The 17,250-nt window shown below is 41.4% G+C and overlaps 1 protein-coding gene across 1 annotated transcript in view; it reads right to left on the bottom strand.

The window, feature by feature from the left end:
• MYO1E (myosin IE) overlaps window positions 1-17,250 on the bottom strand; it is a 222,535-nt gene that overhangs the window by 107,680 nt on the left and 97,605 nt on the right. The window contains exons 2-4 of the mRNA XM_027553869.1: window positions 13,552-13,695; window positions 3,525-3,614; window positions 331-425 (exon numbers count right to left, since the gene is read on the bottom strand). Of these exons, the coding sequence (XP_027409670.1) occupies window positions 331-425; window positions 3,525-3,614; window positions 13,552-13,695 (329 nt within the window). The remainder of the gene's footprint in view (window positions 1-330; window positions 426-3,524; window positions 3,615-13,551; window positions 13,696-17,250) is intronic.

Below are 17,250 nucleotides of genomic sequence, written 5' to 3'. Positions count from 1 at the left end.
ACAACACAATCCAAAATGGGAGGGGAAGTGTCTTGAGATTTTTATTTCCGGGCCTGATGACAATCAGAGAAAGACTGAGCTAGACCCATGTGCCCTAAAGCCTTAAAGCTTCAAGTGACATGGGTACAAAAAGCAACCTCGTGGAAGCTCGAAGCTTTATCATTTGAAGTTATAAAATACACCAAGGCAAAGCTAACAGGCTGCTTGTTACTCAGATACATTAACCAGACTCTGAAATGAGCAACTATTGCAAAAGCATCACTCGTTGACAGCATCCTATGTACAGCATGATCTTGTGTTCCCTGGACCCAAAAATGTTCTTTTCCATACCTGATGATGACACACTGGTTCTCTCTGTCAATTATCATATTTCTGTACATATTATCTGCAAGAGCATAGATATGTGGTGGGTTCTCATACTGTGCCTAGAAAAGCAAAACAAAACCATGGTCAGATAAAAGCAACACATTTCTTCTCTCGGCTTTGGAAATGAACATGCCATTGTATAGGCTTAAAGGCTGCGTAATACAAGAATCATAAAGTTGCCAAGGTCCTGAGGAGGTACACCCAACACAATGAAGATGGAAGGAATTTGGAAGGACTTTTCTGTAGGCCTATGAGTGATTCAGCCTTCAGACATGGCCCACAGTATTCAGGTACTCCGACACCACGCCCTTTTACCCGCAGCACGCCTCTGCAGGCCACATTCCATTTCTAAAGGTCTCTGAAAGGCATGTGGGCAACAGGTCTTAGGAGAGGCCTACTAAAAACCTGGATCTTACCTGTACTAAATCAGAATTTCTACATTATTTTTTTTTTCCCTAAGAGGCAAGTTGGAGATCTTGGGACCCTAGAGGAAACTGAGACTATTAGAATATAAGGAAAAAAACTTATTTTCCTTAGAAGGCAGGAGGTGTGGTTCTTTAGAGGGATAAACAGGTTTGACCAGTTTGTTCCATCTCAACATGGAAAAGCAAAAATTCCTAGCACACCAAGAGAGTGGGTTTGTACTTGAGTCTCATGGGATATCTGAGCTATGCATAATATAAATCCACCAGTAAATTCACTGTGTCAGGACAACTTCAGCCCTGCTTTCTTCAGTGTCTTGGCACTTCTACCACTCCCACCAAAGTCACTAAAAAGAAAAACACTTCATATGGTGGAAAGCTGGAGAAAGAACACCCCTTAAATTTAAGACTATGTAACAGAAGAGTGAGAAGAAAGTCACATGCAGAGTGAGAAGACATTTAGACTCTGTCCTTCCCTTCTCTGGTCGTGGGGATAACAAGGTCCATGCTATCCACACAAGGTAATTGAGATAATGCACGGGAAAGTAATTAGAAAAGGTTAGTGAAACACAGAGGGGTAAAGTAGAATGTACTGCATTCCAACTTTGAGTCTTATTATACAACAACTTACTATATCATAAGGGGCCTGCCCCAGAAATGGCCACTCATCGCAAGCTCTGGCGGATCAGAGCTGAGCAACAAGGAGGGGTGACTGCTTTGATGTCTGCACCCAAGTTAAGCACCGGTGTATCCAGTGCCCACAGCTCCCTATGTGTGAATAGGGGCCCCAGGAGGGAAACTGCTCAGTGAGGTCTAAAACTCATTCCTGGGACTGTTGAGCTGGATAATTCTATAAAGGGACAAAAATATGTCATCCCTGACTTCACTTTACAGTCAAGGGGATGCACGGATGGGACTGCAGGATGCTCATTCACGATTACATTTAATACCTCTCTGGAAATAGAGGAAAAGAAAAGAGAACAAGGGAATTCTCTGCCAGTCCAGTGGTTAAGACACTATGCATTCACTGCCGGGGACACAGTTTCAATGCCTGGTCAGGGAACTAAGACCTCACATGCCACATGGCACAGCCAAAAGTAAAAATAAAAAATGGAAATAGAGTGGAGTGAAAGCTGTGAGCAGTGGAGGGAAAGGAGTGGGCAAGTCATTGCCCAGTAAGGCCTCAAAGCCACTTAACTAGTTATACTTGACCTCTGTGTATCACTATTTTTCCAACTGGTTTATCATCTCTGGGCTCATGGTATTCTTCAGCTACTGATGAGAATTATCCCTGGAGGAGGGCATGGCAACCCACTCCAGTATTCTTGCCTGGAGAATCCCTTGGACAGAGCAGCCTGGTGGGCTATGGTCTATAGGGTCGCAAAGAGCCAGACACAACTGAAGCGATGGAGCATGCATGATGAAAATTGTAGGGCAGCCACAATCAGGTAGCCTCTACCTGATTCTGCCCTTGCCTGAAAACCCCTGAAAGTCACTGAGACCTGACATCATTTCTAGCTCCAACACTCAATAGATTCAATTACTTCACCTCTATGAGCCTCTGTTTCCTCATCTGTGAAATAGGCATGCATAGTAATACACAGCCAGCATCCAGGACTGCTTTATTATTGCTGCAAATATAAACATAGGACCTGGCACTAATACCAATTTTACAACATTCTGTTGCCATCAGCAGTTAAAAATAAAAATATTTTTTAAAATTCTAGGGCATTTCTTTAAAAAGAACTCTTCAAAAGATGAATGGTCTAAAAGGGACTCATGCGAGAATGCTTTTCAGAGAACTGGAAAGAAACAGCACGAATACACAGCGCTTCCATCCACCCTGCCTTGGCTGTCACTGCAGACTCCAAGCCAGCTCCGTCGCGGCTGCCCCAGGGCCCTCCTGATCAGGGCGCCAGGGCAGGGCCCAGCCTCTGCTGACAGTGCTTCCCTTGTGCTGGGCTCCCATAAAGGCAGCATTATCAAAGGTCTTTCGCGTGGCAGCCTCCTTCGGCTCCAGCTACCAGCACCATTCATCTGGCAACAATGGGGTGGGCTCTTGCTCTGGGTAAATTGCCTTCCACTTCAACTGATGAATTTGTGTGGGCTCCCTTTTGTTTGTTTTCCAGGGGTCAGGATTAATGAACGCTCTTGTGCTTCTGCTGCAAAGGAAAGAGGGAAGGAAAAAGATGTAGAGATGGGCAGGCCTGGGGAAGTGATGAGCCAGAGAATGAAATATATGAATTAGGATTACAGATTCTATTTTTATGTCACAACTGAAATGGCTACGGAGCTGGGCCTGAATAGGGATGAGGGTGTCACATTAATAAGTGAAATAAAAAAAGATTTGCTTTTTATGTTCCAGTCATAGCCACGGTTTCAGTGATTTGGAAAGAATGGTTCCCATTGCCCAATTTATATTTTTTACCAGTTACTGAATTTTTTACTCTTTAGAGTTTTGTGACATATGTGGAAGGAGGAAGATGCCTAAAGCTGTAAGTCCTACATTCCATTAAACTAACATTGTATATAACGTTCCAATATTAATAGTCCTATGCTTTTTCTGAGCTGTACTCTAAAGAGCAGCACATCATTAAAAAAATCAAACAATGTCACCTATTTAAGCTGCCCAATAAATAATTTATATAAGAAAATGCAAATATATGGCCAACTTCAATTGCCCATACATCATAAAAGCCCCAAACACTGCAGTAATTTATGTGGCATGTAACTTACCGCTCCTTGGTACATTTCAATTTCCTTTTCCCCAAAATATGGCATCTGTTTGAAAGGGTTGACTGAGATTAATACGGATCCTATATATGTCTGAATTTAAATCCAGTTAAGGTCTATCATTAATCTTCACAGCTACACATTTTTCGAATTAAGCAACCAGATGTTATCAAGAATTTATAACGATTGTCCCAATGAAAAGCTCATGGGTTTGTTTTCTAAAAGATTACAAATAAAGACAAAAGCAGTTACCAAGTAGTTCAGGTTTTGTTCTTCAGGAAGAGTAGTGAACTTAATTACCAAGGTGTTATAAAAATAAATCATTACTTTAAGTGAATTGAAACACATTCTCTCAAGACTGGTGATACGCATGGCTGGGAAAAAAACAAAAACAAAAACAAACGATCAAGGACTAAAAAGAGCAAATATTTTTTCCTTGGTATCTCTTAGGTATACTGAGAACATATTCATTTACTTGTTTAATAAACAGAGGGATATAAGATGAACTGAACAGTCCTGCTCTTTAGAAGCCATGGAGAACAGAGCTGTATCCATAAGTAGAATTCAGAGCAGAAAATTACAAACACATATAGATCAGGTTTTGGAGAAGGAAATGGCAACCCACTCCAGTATTCTTGCCTGGAAACTTCCAAGGACAGAGGAATCTTGAGGGACTACAGTCCATGGAGGTCTCCAAGAATCGGACACAAGTGAGCATAGATCAGGTTTAGGGAAGAAGGTGTTATTTATGTATGGGAAATTCTGGAAGGCCCCTCAGAAGAAAACGTGTTACTTATGTCCCCAAAATGAAGTGCTATTATAACATTCAAAATGTTTCTATTTATCATATAACAATAAACTAGTTCAAATTGGATGTCTACAACTTGCCAGGCACTGTTACATACGCTGGGGATATACAGCAGTGGACAACAGAGAGAACAGATGTAAAATACCATTAAAAAATGCAAACATCAACAAAAAACAAAACATACACAATACTCAAAATTGTTTCTTTTAATCAATGACTTCTAAATGTTTAGAAAGTTTGCAGTTAAGAATGTAAAGCCGGGACTTTCCTGGTGATCCAGTGGTTAAGACTCTGCCTCACAATGCAGGGGATGCAGGTTTGATCTCTGAAAGCAGTGAGATTTCCTTCCCCAAAGGGACATTTATATATTAGGGCCTGAGTGTCAAACAGAGCAACACAATAAAGTTTGATCAGATTACCAAGCTCCCTATGCCCAGTTCTATTCTACTCTGGCCTTGGGCAAGTCTCATCTCTGAGTGGTGGTGATTGGATGATGGGGTAAATAGAACCTACTTGATAGGTTTTGTTATGAGAATTAAGCAATACAGTATCAAATGCTCAGCACAATGTCTGATATATAGTAGAAGCAGGTTCCTTAATTCATATACTTCAAGATGCTCACCGTGTCACCTCTGAGAAGCAGTGTTAGTATTATTGAACACAAATGAGTCAAGTGTGGAATGGATCATATAATATTTAAAAAATAATATTTATACATGAAGGGGAGAATGGGGAATGATTTGGCTGCAATTTTGCTTGCTTTTTCACTAAACAGAAAGATTTTCAGATTCAAAAGGGCTGGACGTGAAATAGTGGGTTGGTCAAAAAGTTAATTCAGCCAACCCAGTGGCAGTAGAGAAGCTAGGTCCCTTTGCACAGCACACCCAGATACACCCTGCACTGCTCAGGCACAGGGGCAGACCACGGCACTGAAAGAAAACGCAGATGAGGCAGTGAATCATAACTGAAAATCACTCCAGAATTATGTAAGAAGGGCCAAGAGAAAACGTGGTTCCAAGTGCCAAAGTCAGAGGAGGCCAACAACAGATTAGAAGCCGACTTTTTTTGAGGTAAGATTTAGAACAGATTTATTGTTAGATTTAGTAAGGAGGTCATAAGTGTGCGTGGTGTTGCAGCCAAGACTCAACAAGTGTTGATAAAAACAAACATTGATAGAACACATACGTGTATAGTTAGTTAGTTCAGTCGCTCAGTCATGTCTGACTCTTTGCGACCCCATGAATCACAGCACGCCAGGCCTCCCTGTCCATTACCAACTCCCGGAGTTCACTGAGACTCACGTCCATCAAGTCAGTGATGCCATCCAGCCGTCTCATCCTCTGTCATCCCCTTCTCCTCCTGCCTCCAATCCCTCCCAGCATCAGAGTCTTTTCCAATGAGTCAACTCTTCACATGAGGTGGCCAAAGTACTGGAGTTTCAGCTTTAGCATCATTCCTTCCAAAGAAATCCCAGGGCTGATCTCCTTCAGAATGATGGCATCAATCTAAGTTCCTGATGACAACCTTGATACTATTTTAATCCTATTTTACTAGGAGGAAACTGAGGCATGAGAAATTTTCAATATTCAGAAAATACAGCATTGCTATGATCACATTATTTCAGAAGAGGGAGATGTCTACGCCTACATCTGGAGAACGGGTGCTTCTTCCTTAGCTGTAAAGGGACTACTATGAATGCCACCTGAATGAACTGATCATTGCATTCAGAGAATAAAGAGCTGCCAGAGGGGGACTGGCAAGAGTGTACTCATTGAAAAAGACCCTGATGCTGGGAAAGATTGAGGGCAGAAGAGAAGGGGGCAACAGACGATGGGATGATTGGATCAGATTACCAAGCTCCCTATGCTCAGTTCATCAGGGGATAGTGAGAGACTGGGAAGCTTGATATGCTGCAGTCCATGGGTTCGTAAAGAGTCAGACACAACTTAGTGACTGGACAACAGAGAGGAGACTTCCTTGATGGTCCAGTGTTTAAGACTTTACCTTCCAAGGCAGTGGGTGCAGGTTCCATCCCTGGTTGGGGAGCTAAGAACCCACATGCATTATGGCCAAAAAACCAACACATTAAACAGAAGCAGTATTGTAACAAACTCAATAAAGACTTTAAAAATGGTCCACATTAAAAAAAAAAATCTTAAAAAAAAAAAAAGAGTTGCTAGAGGACCTGAGCCATAGCAGCAAATTTGGAAAACTCAGCAGTGGCCACAGGACTGAAAAAGGTCAGTTTTCATTCCAATCCCAAAGAGAGGCAATGCCAAAGGATGCTCAAACTACTGGACAATTGCACTCATCTCATGCTAGCAAAGTAATGCTCAAAAATAATATCCTCCAAGCCAGGCTTCAACAGTATGTGAACTGTGAACTTCCAGATGTTCAAGCTGGTTTTAGAAAAGGCAGAGGAACCAGAGATCAAATTGCCAACATCCGATGGATCATCAAAAAAGCAAGAGAGCTCCAGAAAAACATCTATTTCTGCTTTATTGACTATGCCAAAGCCTTTGACTGTGTGGATCACAAGAAACTGTGGAAAATTCTGAAAGAGATGGGCATACCAGACCACCTGACCTGCCTCTTGAGAAACCTGTATGCAGGTCAGGAAGCAACAGTTAGAACTGGACATGGAACAACAGTCTGGTTCCAAATAGGAAAAGGAGTACGTCAAGGCTGTATATTGTCACCCTGCTTATTTAACTTATATGCAGAGTACATCATGAGAAACGCTAGGCTGGAGGAAGCACAAGCTGGAATCAAGACTGCCAGGAGAAATATCAATAACCTCAGATATGCAGATGACACCACCCTTATGGCAGAAAGTGAAGAAGAACTAAAGAGCCTCTTGATGAAAGTGAAAGAGAAGAGTGAAAAAGTTGGCTTAAAGCTCAACATTCAGAAAACTAAGATTATGGCATCTAGTCCCATTACTTCATGGCAAATACATGGGGAAACAGTGGAAACAGTGGCTGACTTTATTTTGGGGGGCTCCAAAATCACTGCAGATGGTGACTGAAGCCATGAAATTAAAAGACGCTTACTCCTTGGAAGGAAAGTTATGACCAACCTAGACAGCGTATTGAAAAGCAGAGACATTACTTTACCAATAAAGGTCTGTCTAGTCAAGGCTATGGTTTTTCCAGTAGTCATGTATGGATGTGAGAGTTGGACTGTAAAGAAAGCTGAGTGCAGAAGAATTGACGCTTTTAAACTGTGGTGTTGAGAAGACTCTTGAGAGTCCCTTGGACTTCAAGGAAATCCAGTGAGTCCATCCTAAAGGAAATCAGTCCTGAATGTTCATTGGAAGGACTGATGTTGAAGCTGAAACTCCAATACTCTGGCCACCTGACGTGAAGAACTGACTCATTTGAAAAGACCCTGATGCTGGGAAAGACTGAAGGCGAGAGGAGAGAGGGACGACAGAGGATGAGATGGTTGGATGGCATCACTGACTCAATGGACGTGAGTTTGAGTAAACTCCGGGAGTCGGTGATGGACAGGGAGGCCTGGTGTGCTGCAGTCCAAGGGGTCGCAGAGTCAGACACAACTGAGCGACTGAACTGGACTGAACTGAACCCAACCTTGGTTCTCCAATAAATAAATCTGGATTGGGTTAACATAAGAATTCCTATAGGAGGCAACTTTTTTTTTTTTTCACTGTTAATAATCTGCTATGTTGCTGTATAAAAAGACAAAGTCTTGATTTTCACTAAGTAGTCTATATAAATTCTGGCAAGGAGATGTTCAGAGAAAAAAAACTTCTTTTGGAGTATTCCTGGCCAATTATGAATCAGTTGTGAATCAGATTGGAAGAAGGATCTCAGTAGGGCTTCTCATGGTAAGTATTACTTGAGGGGGAACTCCTGAAAAGCAAAGTTTGGTTTCAAATGGATAATGTAGCTCCTATCTATGCTAAGTAGCTACTTAAAGTAGAATGGAGACAAGAGAATTTGATTTGGAATTTAAAGGAAACAAACATATTTTTCCCACCTGCCTGGGTCTGCAGACACCTCAGCTACTTTCAAGAGAGCACAGGTGTTCTACTGGGTTGGGCCACTTTGCAGATAACTCCAATACTCACTCCCACTCCTTGCTGCATAATTCAGGTGCACCTTTGGAAAAAGCTGTTTCATCACTGTCTCTATCCACATAACTTTTGGCTAGAAATGTGTGGCCCAAGGCTAACTTTCAAATTGTATGTAGATATACAAGGCTATGATTTTTAAAAAAAAGAAATAAAATAAATGCCATCTCATTATTGCCAACAGAATATGCAAGACAGAAGAGAGCCAACAGATCTTTAATTGACTGGCTCCCAAATGTTTGTCCGTGGATCCATAAGCTTTCATTGATCTGCAACAAGAATGACAAAAAGAGAAACAAAGCCCTCAATTTTTCATAAAGTCTGATTTTTTCAGTATAAAGGGCCATCCTCTACTCTTAAACTATTTCCTTTCTATTTTGGGGGTGTTAAAATATTCTTTGTTTTATGAAATGTGATGGTAGTGCTGCTTCTATAAATTTGTTTTTAATGGTCTTATAAGGAAAAGTTTAACTTTTTTTGTATTTAAAATAGCTCATACTCTATTTTATTTTTTAAGCTTTAAACTTTTTATTTTGTTTTGGGGTATAGCCGATTAACAATGTTATGGTAATTTCAGGTAAACAATGAAGGGACTCAGCCATACATATGTATGTATCGATTCTCTCCCAAGCTCCCCTCCTATCCAGGCTGGCCCATAACACTGAGTAGAGTTCCATGTGCTATACAACAGGTCCTTGTTGGCTATTCATTTTGAATGTAGGAGAGTGTATATGACCTTCCCAAACTCCCTAACTATCCCTTCCCCCTGGCAACCATAAGTTTGTTTTCTAAGTCTCTGAATTTCTTTCTGTTTTGTAACAAGAGTTTAACTTTTTAAAAAAACATTTTAATAGCCAGTGAATTCCCTCTAACTGCCCACACTGATCTAGTCAACCTCCCTGGATTCAACACTGAGGTGGCACAGGGAGGTGAGGTGACGTGTGAAGTCACATATGTGGAAATTATGGAACTTGAGCCCCTGGCTCTGGCCATCAGACCCACATTCATCTCACTGCAGGGACATCCCCCCCAAACCCCAACATGAACTGACAGCAAAGGGCGAAACCTCACTTGGAACAAGGGCACTGCTTTGAGCTCTGGTTGGTCTGGCACAAGTGTCTCAACTCCTAATTGAAGGGTTGAAAATGCCAAGCACACTTGAGTGTGGTCTTTGAGGAAAAACAAGTTTGGAGAAAGCTGGACCCAGTGAGGCTGTAGTGCTTTGTTCAAGAACTATTTTTGTCAGCCCAGTGGCTGTAAGTGATGTCTCACCAAGCAAAGAGTGAACACAGCAAGGTTTCCCTCCTATATTTTAGAACTGAAATTGTAAGAAGGGTGGCAATGCTTCAGAAAAATAGACAGGAAATGAAACCTTCCTGGTCTTAGGATAAATAACTGAAAAAATGGGTTTTCCTTGGTTGACAACATTCGCATTTTCTAAGCAGATTGTTTTTTCTACTGTGGAACAAAGAAATGTGCAGTCAGCTTGAATGCATTAACCATTGATCATTCCAAATGCTGACCTTCAGCACAAGACAATGCTGCTATTAGATGCAGAAGAGGTCAAATGAACAATATTAAAACTTAATCTAAAATTGAATCTCTTCTTGTCTTCACTATTGAGCTTAGAAGAGAGGGAGGGGAAACTCATTTACAATACCAATGGGACCCTATCATAATAATATTCCCTTGGCATTAAACTGATTTATCTCCTATTAGAGGAAAAGATTTGCAGTTAGACCCTTGGTATTATTTCATAAACATCCAAAAGAGCCACCAAGCTTCCTCAAAGCTGAAAGCTGCTCTGTGCTATTGCCAGAAAGCACACTGATGTCAAATTTCTCATATACTGAGTGGGCAGAGATTTCTACAACAGAAAGTCTATTAGTGGTCAACTAACTCATTTCCTTGCTAGAACACATGATTAGTCAGTCATTGATTCAAAGACATTAATTCAAAGACTAGGAATCAGCCCCCTCGGTGTGAGTCATTTTAGAATTCTGCTGTCTGAATATAAAAAGCAAGTCTTCATAGTCAACAAATTTTCAACAAACACTTAATATAACGCACCATGCCAAAAATGATGTGGGAAAGAAATAAACAATGCAGGATGGTGACATTTTTCAGCTAAAATTAACAAGAAGGCACATGCATGTATACACATGTCTTATTGTTTAGTCCACCAGGGAAGCCCATACATATGTCTATATGTGATTAAACTGGTTAGTTAAAAATATATTAGGTTAATAGGAGCAAACCTTATATGGTGGGATTCCAAGGGATTTTAGTGTTCTCCTTTCTAGTTAACTGCATTTTGTAAATCATGTTAAATGAACATTTATTGCTTTAAAGTGGTTTTTAAACTTTACTTTTTAAAAGATATGTAAAGGACACGATCCCTGTTCTTAAGGAATTTCTAGTGTTTTAGGGGTAAATGACCATACAGGGAAAAGCGAGCCTGTCTGGGTTAATGGACTGCTGCTGATAACCATTTTTTTTTTCTAACCCAGCTGATCAAAAACCATGTCTACATAAATAATGAGCCCATGTTCTAAGAACATTCCAATAAATAATGAGTTCAACTACATTCATTGGAAATTAGCCTTTTATGGGCTTGTCAATAAACCAATCCTCCCTTTAAATGTTTCTATGGTAAAATGCATCTGAATGTCCAAAAAGCAACTTTATAATTGAGTTTTGGAACATAATTCAGAAATATGAGAGAACTTATACACTTGCCTTAATGTATGATAATAATAACTAACACTAACAATGTATTCACTGCATTTGTTATTTCATTTCACCCTAAACAGCCTCATGTAGAAGTTTTTATCATCACTTCCATTTTACAGGTTAGGAAATCAAGGAACACAGATCACAAAACTTGTATAAGATCACCAAGCTCATGCAAATTAAGGCTCAAAGCCAGGCTGTCCAGATTCATCCCAACTCTTTCTGGTCCATCATCAGCCAGTTTCCATGGGTCTTGCACACAAAAGTTATTAAAACCCTTTAATGATAAGCCTAGATAAAGTGAGCATATTTCAGCTTTTTTGCCAAACAAAATGAAAACTTAGAACTGCACACAACTGCTTCCATACAATTAAAGGAAGCTCTGCACAGGTATCTAGGAGTCAGCAAATGTTCCCTGTAAAGGATCAGAGAATACTTAGTTCAGGCTTTGTGGATCACAGGGTCTGTTGCAAATACTCAAGTCTGCCACTGTAGCATAAAAGCAGAGGCGGACAATAAGTAAAACAACCAGCAGAGCTGCATTCCAATAAAATCCTGTGGCGGGTGGGGTTTTGTCTGGAGGCAGTGGGCTTCCACACCTGACCAAGATGCTATTATAATGTGCTTAATGAATCCAAATATATCTATTAATACTTAAAAGCAGGGGTTTAGGGATTTAACTACCCAGATAATTGGTAAAATTTCCTATGGTAAGCAAGAAACAGCATCATATTGGTTAGAAACATCCAAGTACCTTGGAATAATGTTTATTAGCATAAATACCTGGTAAGTTGAGCTCCTTCCTCATCAATGATGGAAATGATGCAAAACTACTGCTGCATATTTATGGGTGCTTTTATCTAAGAGTAAGAGGAGCGGTATAAATAATACACAGAAGCTACGGATGTGAAGACTTTACCTCCCCGAGGTTTAGAGGTTAAAACATAAAAATGTATTTTACAATGGTTGCAAAGACTCCACTTTTAATGGCCATCCAGAACACCGCACCCTCCAAGGCCACCAACAGCATCACCACCAAGAGCCATCAAGAGCATAAACTTGCTGGTACTACTATACAGATTTTCACAGACCCCTGCTTGTCTATGACCAACCCTACGATAATTATACTAAAATAACTTTACATAGTCGCACCAAACAGAACTCCTGAATCCAGAAGGAACTTAAGCAGCTACCATAGCTCTCTATGAAGTTTATAATGAAGTCAACACACATTTGAATCAAATTTCCGTTCTGAATGCTTTCCAGTCCTACCCAAAATGGCATCTGGCAAGCTAAGACTGAAACATAAAGCACAACTCAAGAATGTCAGACATTTTCAGTAATTGATCTTCGCTTCTCTTATTTCTTTTAGTGAACATAAGAATGCAAAATGGCACATTTTTTGCGTGAGGCAATCTTTTTTAAACCTTTTAAGTCTGGACTTGTCAGTCTCTGCTTTGCAATTAGGGAACATTACTGATAGAATTCTGCAGATCAGGACATTCTTTAGGAAGAGCACAGGTTTTAGACACCACGTGCCTGGCTAGAGCACATCAAAGGTACAGAGCCATGGACTGAAATAGAGAATACCGGCTTCATCTTTTTGTTTTCCCCACACAGTGTGGCATTTGGGATCTGAGTTGCCTGACCAGGGATTGAACCTGTGCTCCCTGCAGTGGAAGCACCGAGTCGTAACCACTAGATCTCCGGGGAAGTCCTTGGCTGCATCATGATTTTGATGCAGGAAAAAACTTTAAACTAAAAACACCAGGAAAATCTTTAGCCCCATAGCGCTGAAACATATAATTACCATATGTAAAACAGACAGCTAGTGGGAAGTTGCTATGTATCACAGGGAACTCAACCCAGTGCTCCCTGACAACCTGAAGGATGGAATGGGGGGAGGGAGAGAGGGCGGTTCAAGAGGGAGGTGTGTTAGTCACTCAGTCGCGTCCGCTTTTTGTGACGCCATGGACTGTAGCCCACAAGGCTCCTCTGTCCATGAGATTCTCCAGGCAAGAATACTGGAGTCGGTTGCCATTCTCTTCTCCAGGGGATCTTCCCAGCTGAGGGATGAACCCAGTCTCCTGCACTGCAGGCAGATTCTTTATCATCTGAGCCACAAGGGAAGCCAAGAGGGAGGGGATATATGTACACCTGTGGCTGATTCAAGTTGTTGTATGGTAGAAATCAACACAACATTATAAAGCAAATGTCCTCTAATTAAAAATAAATTTAAAAAAGAAAAACTTTAGCACCATCTTTGCCCTTCCCATAGCCTGAATCAAGGAAAAAGCCACATTCTGAAATAGTGAAAATGACTTGAACACATAAGCATCAGTTAGATGTCATCTTACTAAGATGACATGTCCGAGGAAACCAATAAAGGATACAAAAATGTAGTCGTCCATGTATCTCTTCTTTAGATTCTCCACGATGGCATTCTCTGTGATCTTGGAAAGCAAGACCATGTCATCCACACCACTGTGCTTGACATTGTGGCTCTGCCAGTGGTACCGGTAGGCTCCTTTGCTTCCCTGCAAATGGAAAACACACAGTTAGGAGGGTGGTTTATTTTTCTCCCGGAGGGGAAAAAAATAGTCACGAAGTTCACAAATATTCCTTATATCAAATAAGAACACACAAAGCAAACAAATATCTTGCTATCTAGATTCAGATTTCAGCTTTGCCACCCAAATGAAGTGGGGAAAAGTGATCTAAGCTTTTGTGTCACTTAAGCTTTTCTCTTTAAAAAAATGGGAAAAATAAGACCCAGTTCACAGAGTTGCTATAAGGATTAAATAAAACAACATGTAAAGCACCATGCGATATCCAGAGTACGGCACAGTAAATGATCACTAGGCTTGGATAATTCCTTCAAGCTTACTGTTTTGTAGAACTGACTGGCAAAATAAGCAATGACATAGAAACGTTCCAGACTTGTTTTGCAAATTATATGACAGAACTCAGAAGTGGAAAGAATATGTATGCCACAATAGTTATGTCACGTGATCATAATTTCTCAAGCCATCTGAATTGCTTTCCATCCATAAACTTTTCACTGTTGATGCAATATTAACTTTCCACATTCAAAGATCAGCCTTCCCAGGTAGCTCAGTGGATGAAGAATATGCCTGCAATGCAGGAGACACAAGAGATGCAGGTTCGATCCCTGGGTCAGGAAGATCTCCTGAAGAAGGGCATGGCAAACCACTCCAATATTCTTGCCTGGAGAATCCCATGGACAGAAGAGCCTGGTGGGCTACAGTCCATAGGGTTGCAAAGAGTCGGACACAACTGAAGTGACTGAGCATATACACACACATTCAAAAGATAAGCTACATTTTGATGACTGATCATACATGGAAATGGACCAGATAGTCTAAACATGAACACAGAATGTTCATGTTATGTCCCATGCTATGGACAGAAGAACCTCATCTGATCCCACAGCCTCCTTGGCTAGGTAGAGCCCTTGTCTGCTTACTGGATTTACAACTTAACACCAGGGGTGGCTCTGAGCACCAGAAAGGATTTCCTATCACTTGGCATTTCTGCCATGGGATCCCCATGTGTTGGGCTATGTGCCACGCCCTGGGGTTAAGGGCAGATGGGAACACCATGGTGGCTGCACTCAGGGAGCTTCTGAAGGACACTAGATACCAAAAAATTATTCATAATTTGTGCATCAGTAACAGTCAATATGTAAACATGTGTAAAATGGGTGTTCCAGGAGTGGGTGGAGAGTCCTTTGCCCCAGGAAAGACAGAAACCACTTCCTGGAGAAGATGCCATGAGAAATGAATCTATAATATTTTGAATTTGCCAGACAAGACTAGACAAAGTAGGATGTTCATTATAATCTACACTCACAGGCAATAAAAAAAGCCAAGGCATATGAAATAATGACAAATAACACATGACAAGCTATTGGAAGGCTCTTTCTTCCCTTGGAGTTCTCCACACTTTCTACTGGACATGTCACACACTGGACCAGGGTGGTGGGCGCTGAACTGAACAAGACTGGCTCCTCTCCCTCCTCAGGAATTCACTTTTGGGGGGGAGTTTACTTTTGTGGGAGGCAGTCTGAATAAAGAAGAAAAAAATTTCTGAACGAGGGTATCTAGAAAGGCCATCTGTCAAATGTCAAAACTAGGATGAGAAAAGGCAATAGGCTCTTTGAGAGAAGGCGGAGGTGGAAGGAAACAAAAAAGTGAAAGAGGAGAGTGAAAAAGTTGGCTTAAAGATCAACATTCAGAAAACGAAGATCATGGCATCCGGTCCCATCACTTCATGGGAAATAGATGGGGAAACAGTGGAAACAGTGTCAGACTTTATTTTGGGGGGCTCCAAAATCACTGCAGATGGTGACTGCAGCCATGAAATTAAAAGATGCTTACTCCTTGGAAGGAAAGTTATGTCCAACCTAGATAGCATATTCAAAAGCAGAGACAGTACTTTGCCAACAAAGGTCCATCTAGTCAAGGCTATGGTTTTTTCCTGTGGTCATGTATGGATGTGAGAGTTGGACTGTGAAGAAGGCTGAGCGCCGAAGAATTGATGCTTTTGAACTGTGGTGTTGGAGAAGACTCTTGAGAGTCCCTTGGACTGCAAGGAGATCCAACCAATCCATTCTGAAGGAGATCAGCCTTGGGATTTCTTTGGAAGGACTGATGCTAAAGCTGAAACTGCAGTACTTTGGCTACCTCATGCGAAGAGTTGACTCATTGGAAAAGACTCTGATGCTGGGAGGGATTGAGGGCAGGAGGAGAAGGGGACAACAGAGGATGAGATGGCTGGATGGCATCACTGACTCGATGGACATTAGTCTCAGTGAACTCCGGGAGTTGGTGATGGACAGGGAGGCCTGGCATGCTGCGATTCATGGGGTCGCAAAGAGTCGGAAACGACTGAGCGACTGAACTGAACTGAACTGAATATGTTAAATTTCCCTTTAAAAAACTGCATAATGTTTTCTCTGCAGGAGATATGGGCCCTTTGATAACAGCAAATTCTAAGAGTTTCTGGGAAAGCAATTATTATAAAACCAGCCAAGAAGGGGCCATCATGGGAAAAGCATAGCACCATGGGTTCAAGCTCCAAAAAGGGGTTCAGGAAGGCTTGCCACCCATGCTGCCTTGCGGAGGAAAACCATTATATGATATATTTGACTTTCTCAGAACCACATGCAGCATCAGTTCTACAAAATTACCTCAAACCTCACCACTCTCCTTCCTTTTGTGGCAAAACAGAAAGCACTGGCCACAGGATGACTCACTGGATCTCATTCGAAGGTCCACAGTCTATTTCCAACCAGATAAAGATTCCTGGAGACATCTCTGCCCTCCCTCCTTTTCCAGCTTGAATATTCTTTCTGGACACCTGCAAAACTTACTATGCAGAGAAAACTAAGCTCCTGGAGTAACTAACCAGTATGTATGTTTCTTTTCAACACCAATAAATATCCATCTACTTAAAAGAGGGCCAAAATGTTATTTTCTCTCTAAAAATAGAAGCACAGTTGAACAAAACCGGAGGGCTACCAATAAGTTGTAGATGTTAAATAACGTGTACAAAGGGCAAGAAATGGAGGAGCTCTAGGTCACAGTGTATGTGTTTGTACTGATCCACAGAAATGCCTTCTCAATGTAACCCAAGTCCATCTTGGTGTCCAATCTGTCTTTTTTCTCTCTCACTGCAGAGTGATACATTACTGTCTATCCCAACTCAAAGGCAGTGTCCTCTTTCTACTGGCAGTTACTCCCCAGTACAACAGAACTCCTTGTGTGGAGTTTCAAATATTCCTCCACACAAAAATGTTCCCCTGGCTGGTTCTCCAGACTTCTATCTACAAGAGGATAAGGAACCAATAGAATGACTGACAGTTACTATGAGCAAGGCAATGAGTCATTTGATTTGAGAGCAACACGAAGAGCGAGAGGGAGCAATCGGAGCTTTCAGGGGGGAAGACTGAGCTGCCTAGAGTGCCAAGGGCAAGGTCAGAACCCACGCATGGGTAAATAAAAGCTGGGAGAGGGCTGGGCTGGGCAGTTCTAGCAGAGGGTGAGAACTGGATCAGGGAGCCGGGAAAC

Source organism: Bos indicus x Bos taurus, chromosome 10, assembly GCF_003369695.1.
Source record: "Bos indicus x Bos taurus breed Angus x Brahman F1 hybrid chromosome 10, Bos_hybrid_MaternalHap_v2.0, whole genome shotgun sequence".
In the NCBI taxonomy this organism is placed as follows: Eukaryota; Metazoa; Chordata; class Mammalia; order Artiodactyla; family Bovidae; genus Bos; species Bos indicus x Bos taurus.
Note: the sequence above shows the minus strand (reverse complement) of the source record. Positions and strands in the feature narration are given on the sequence as shown.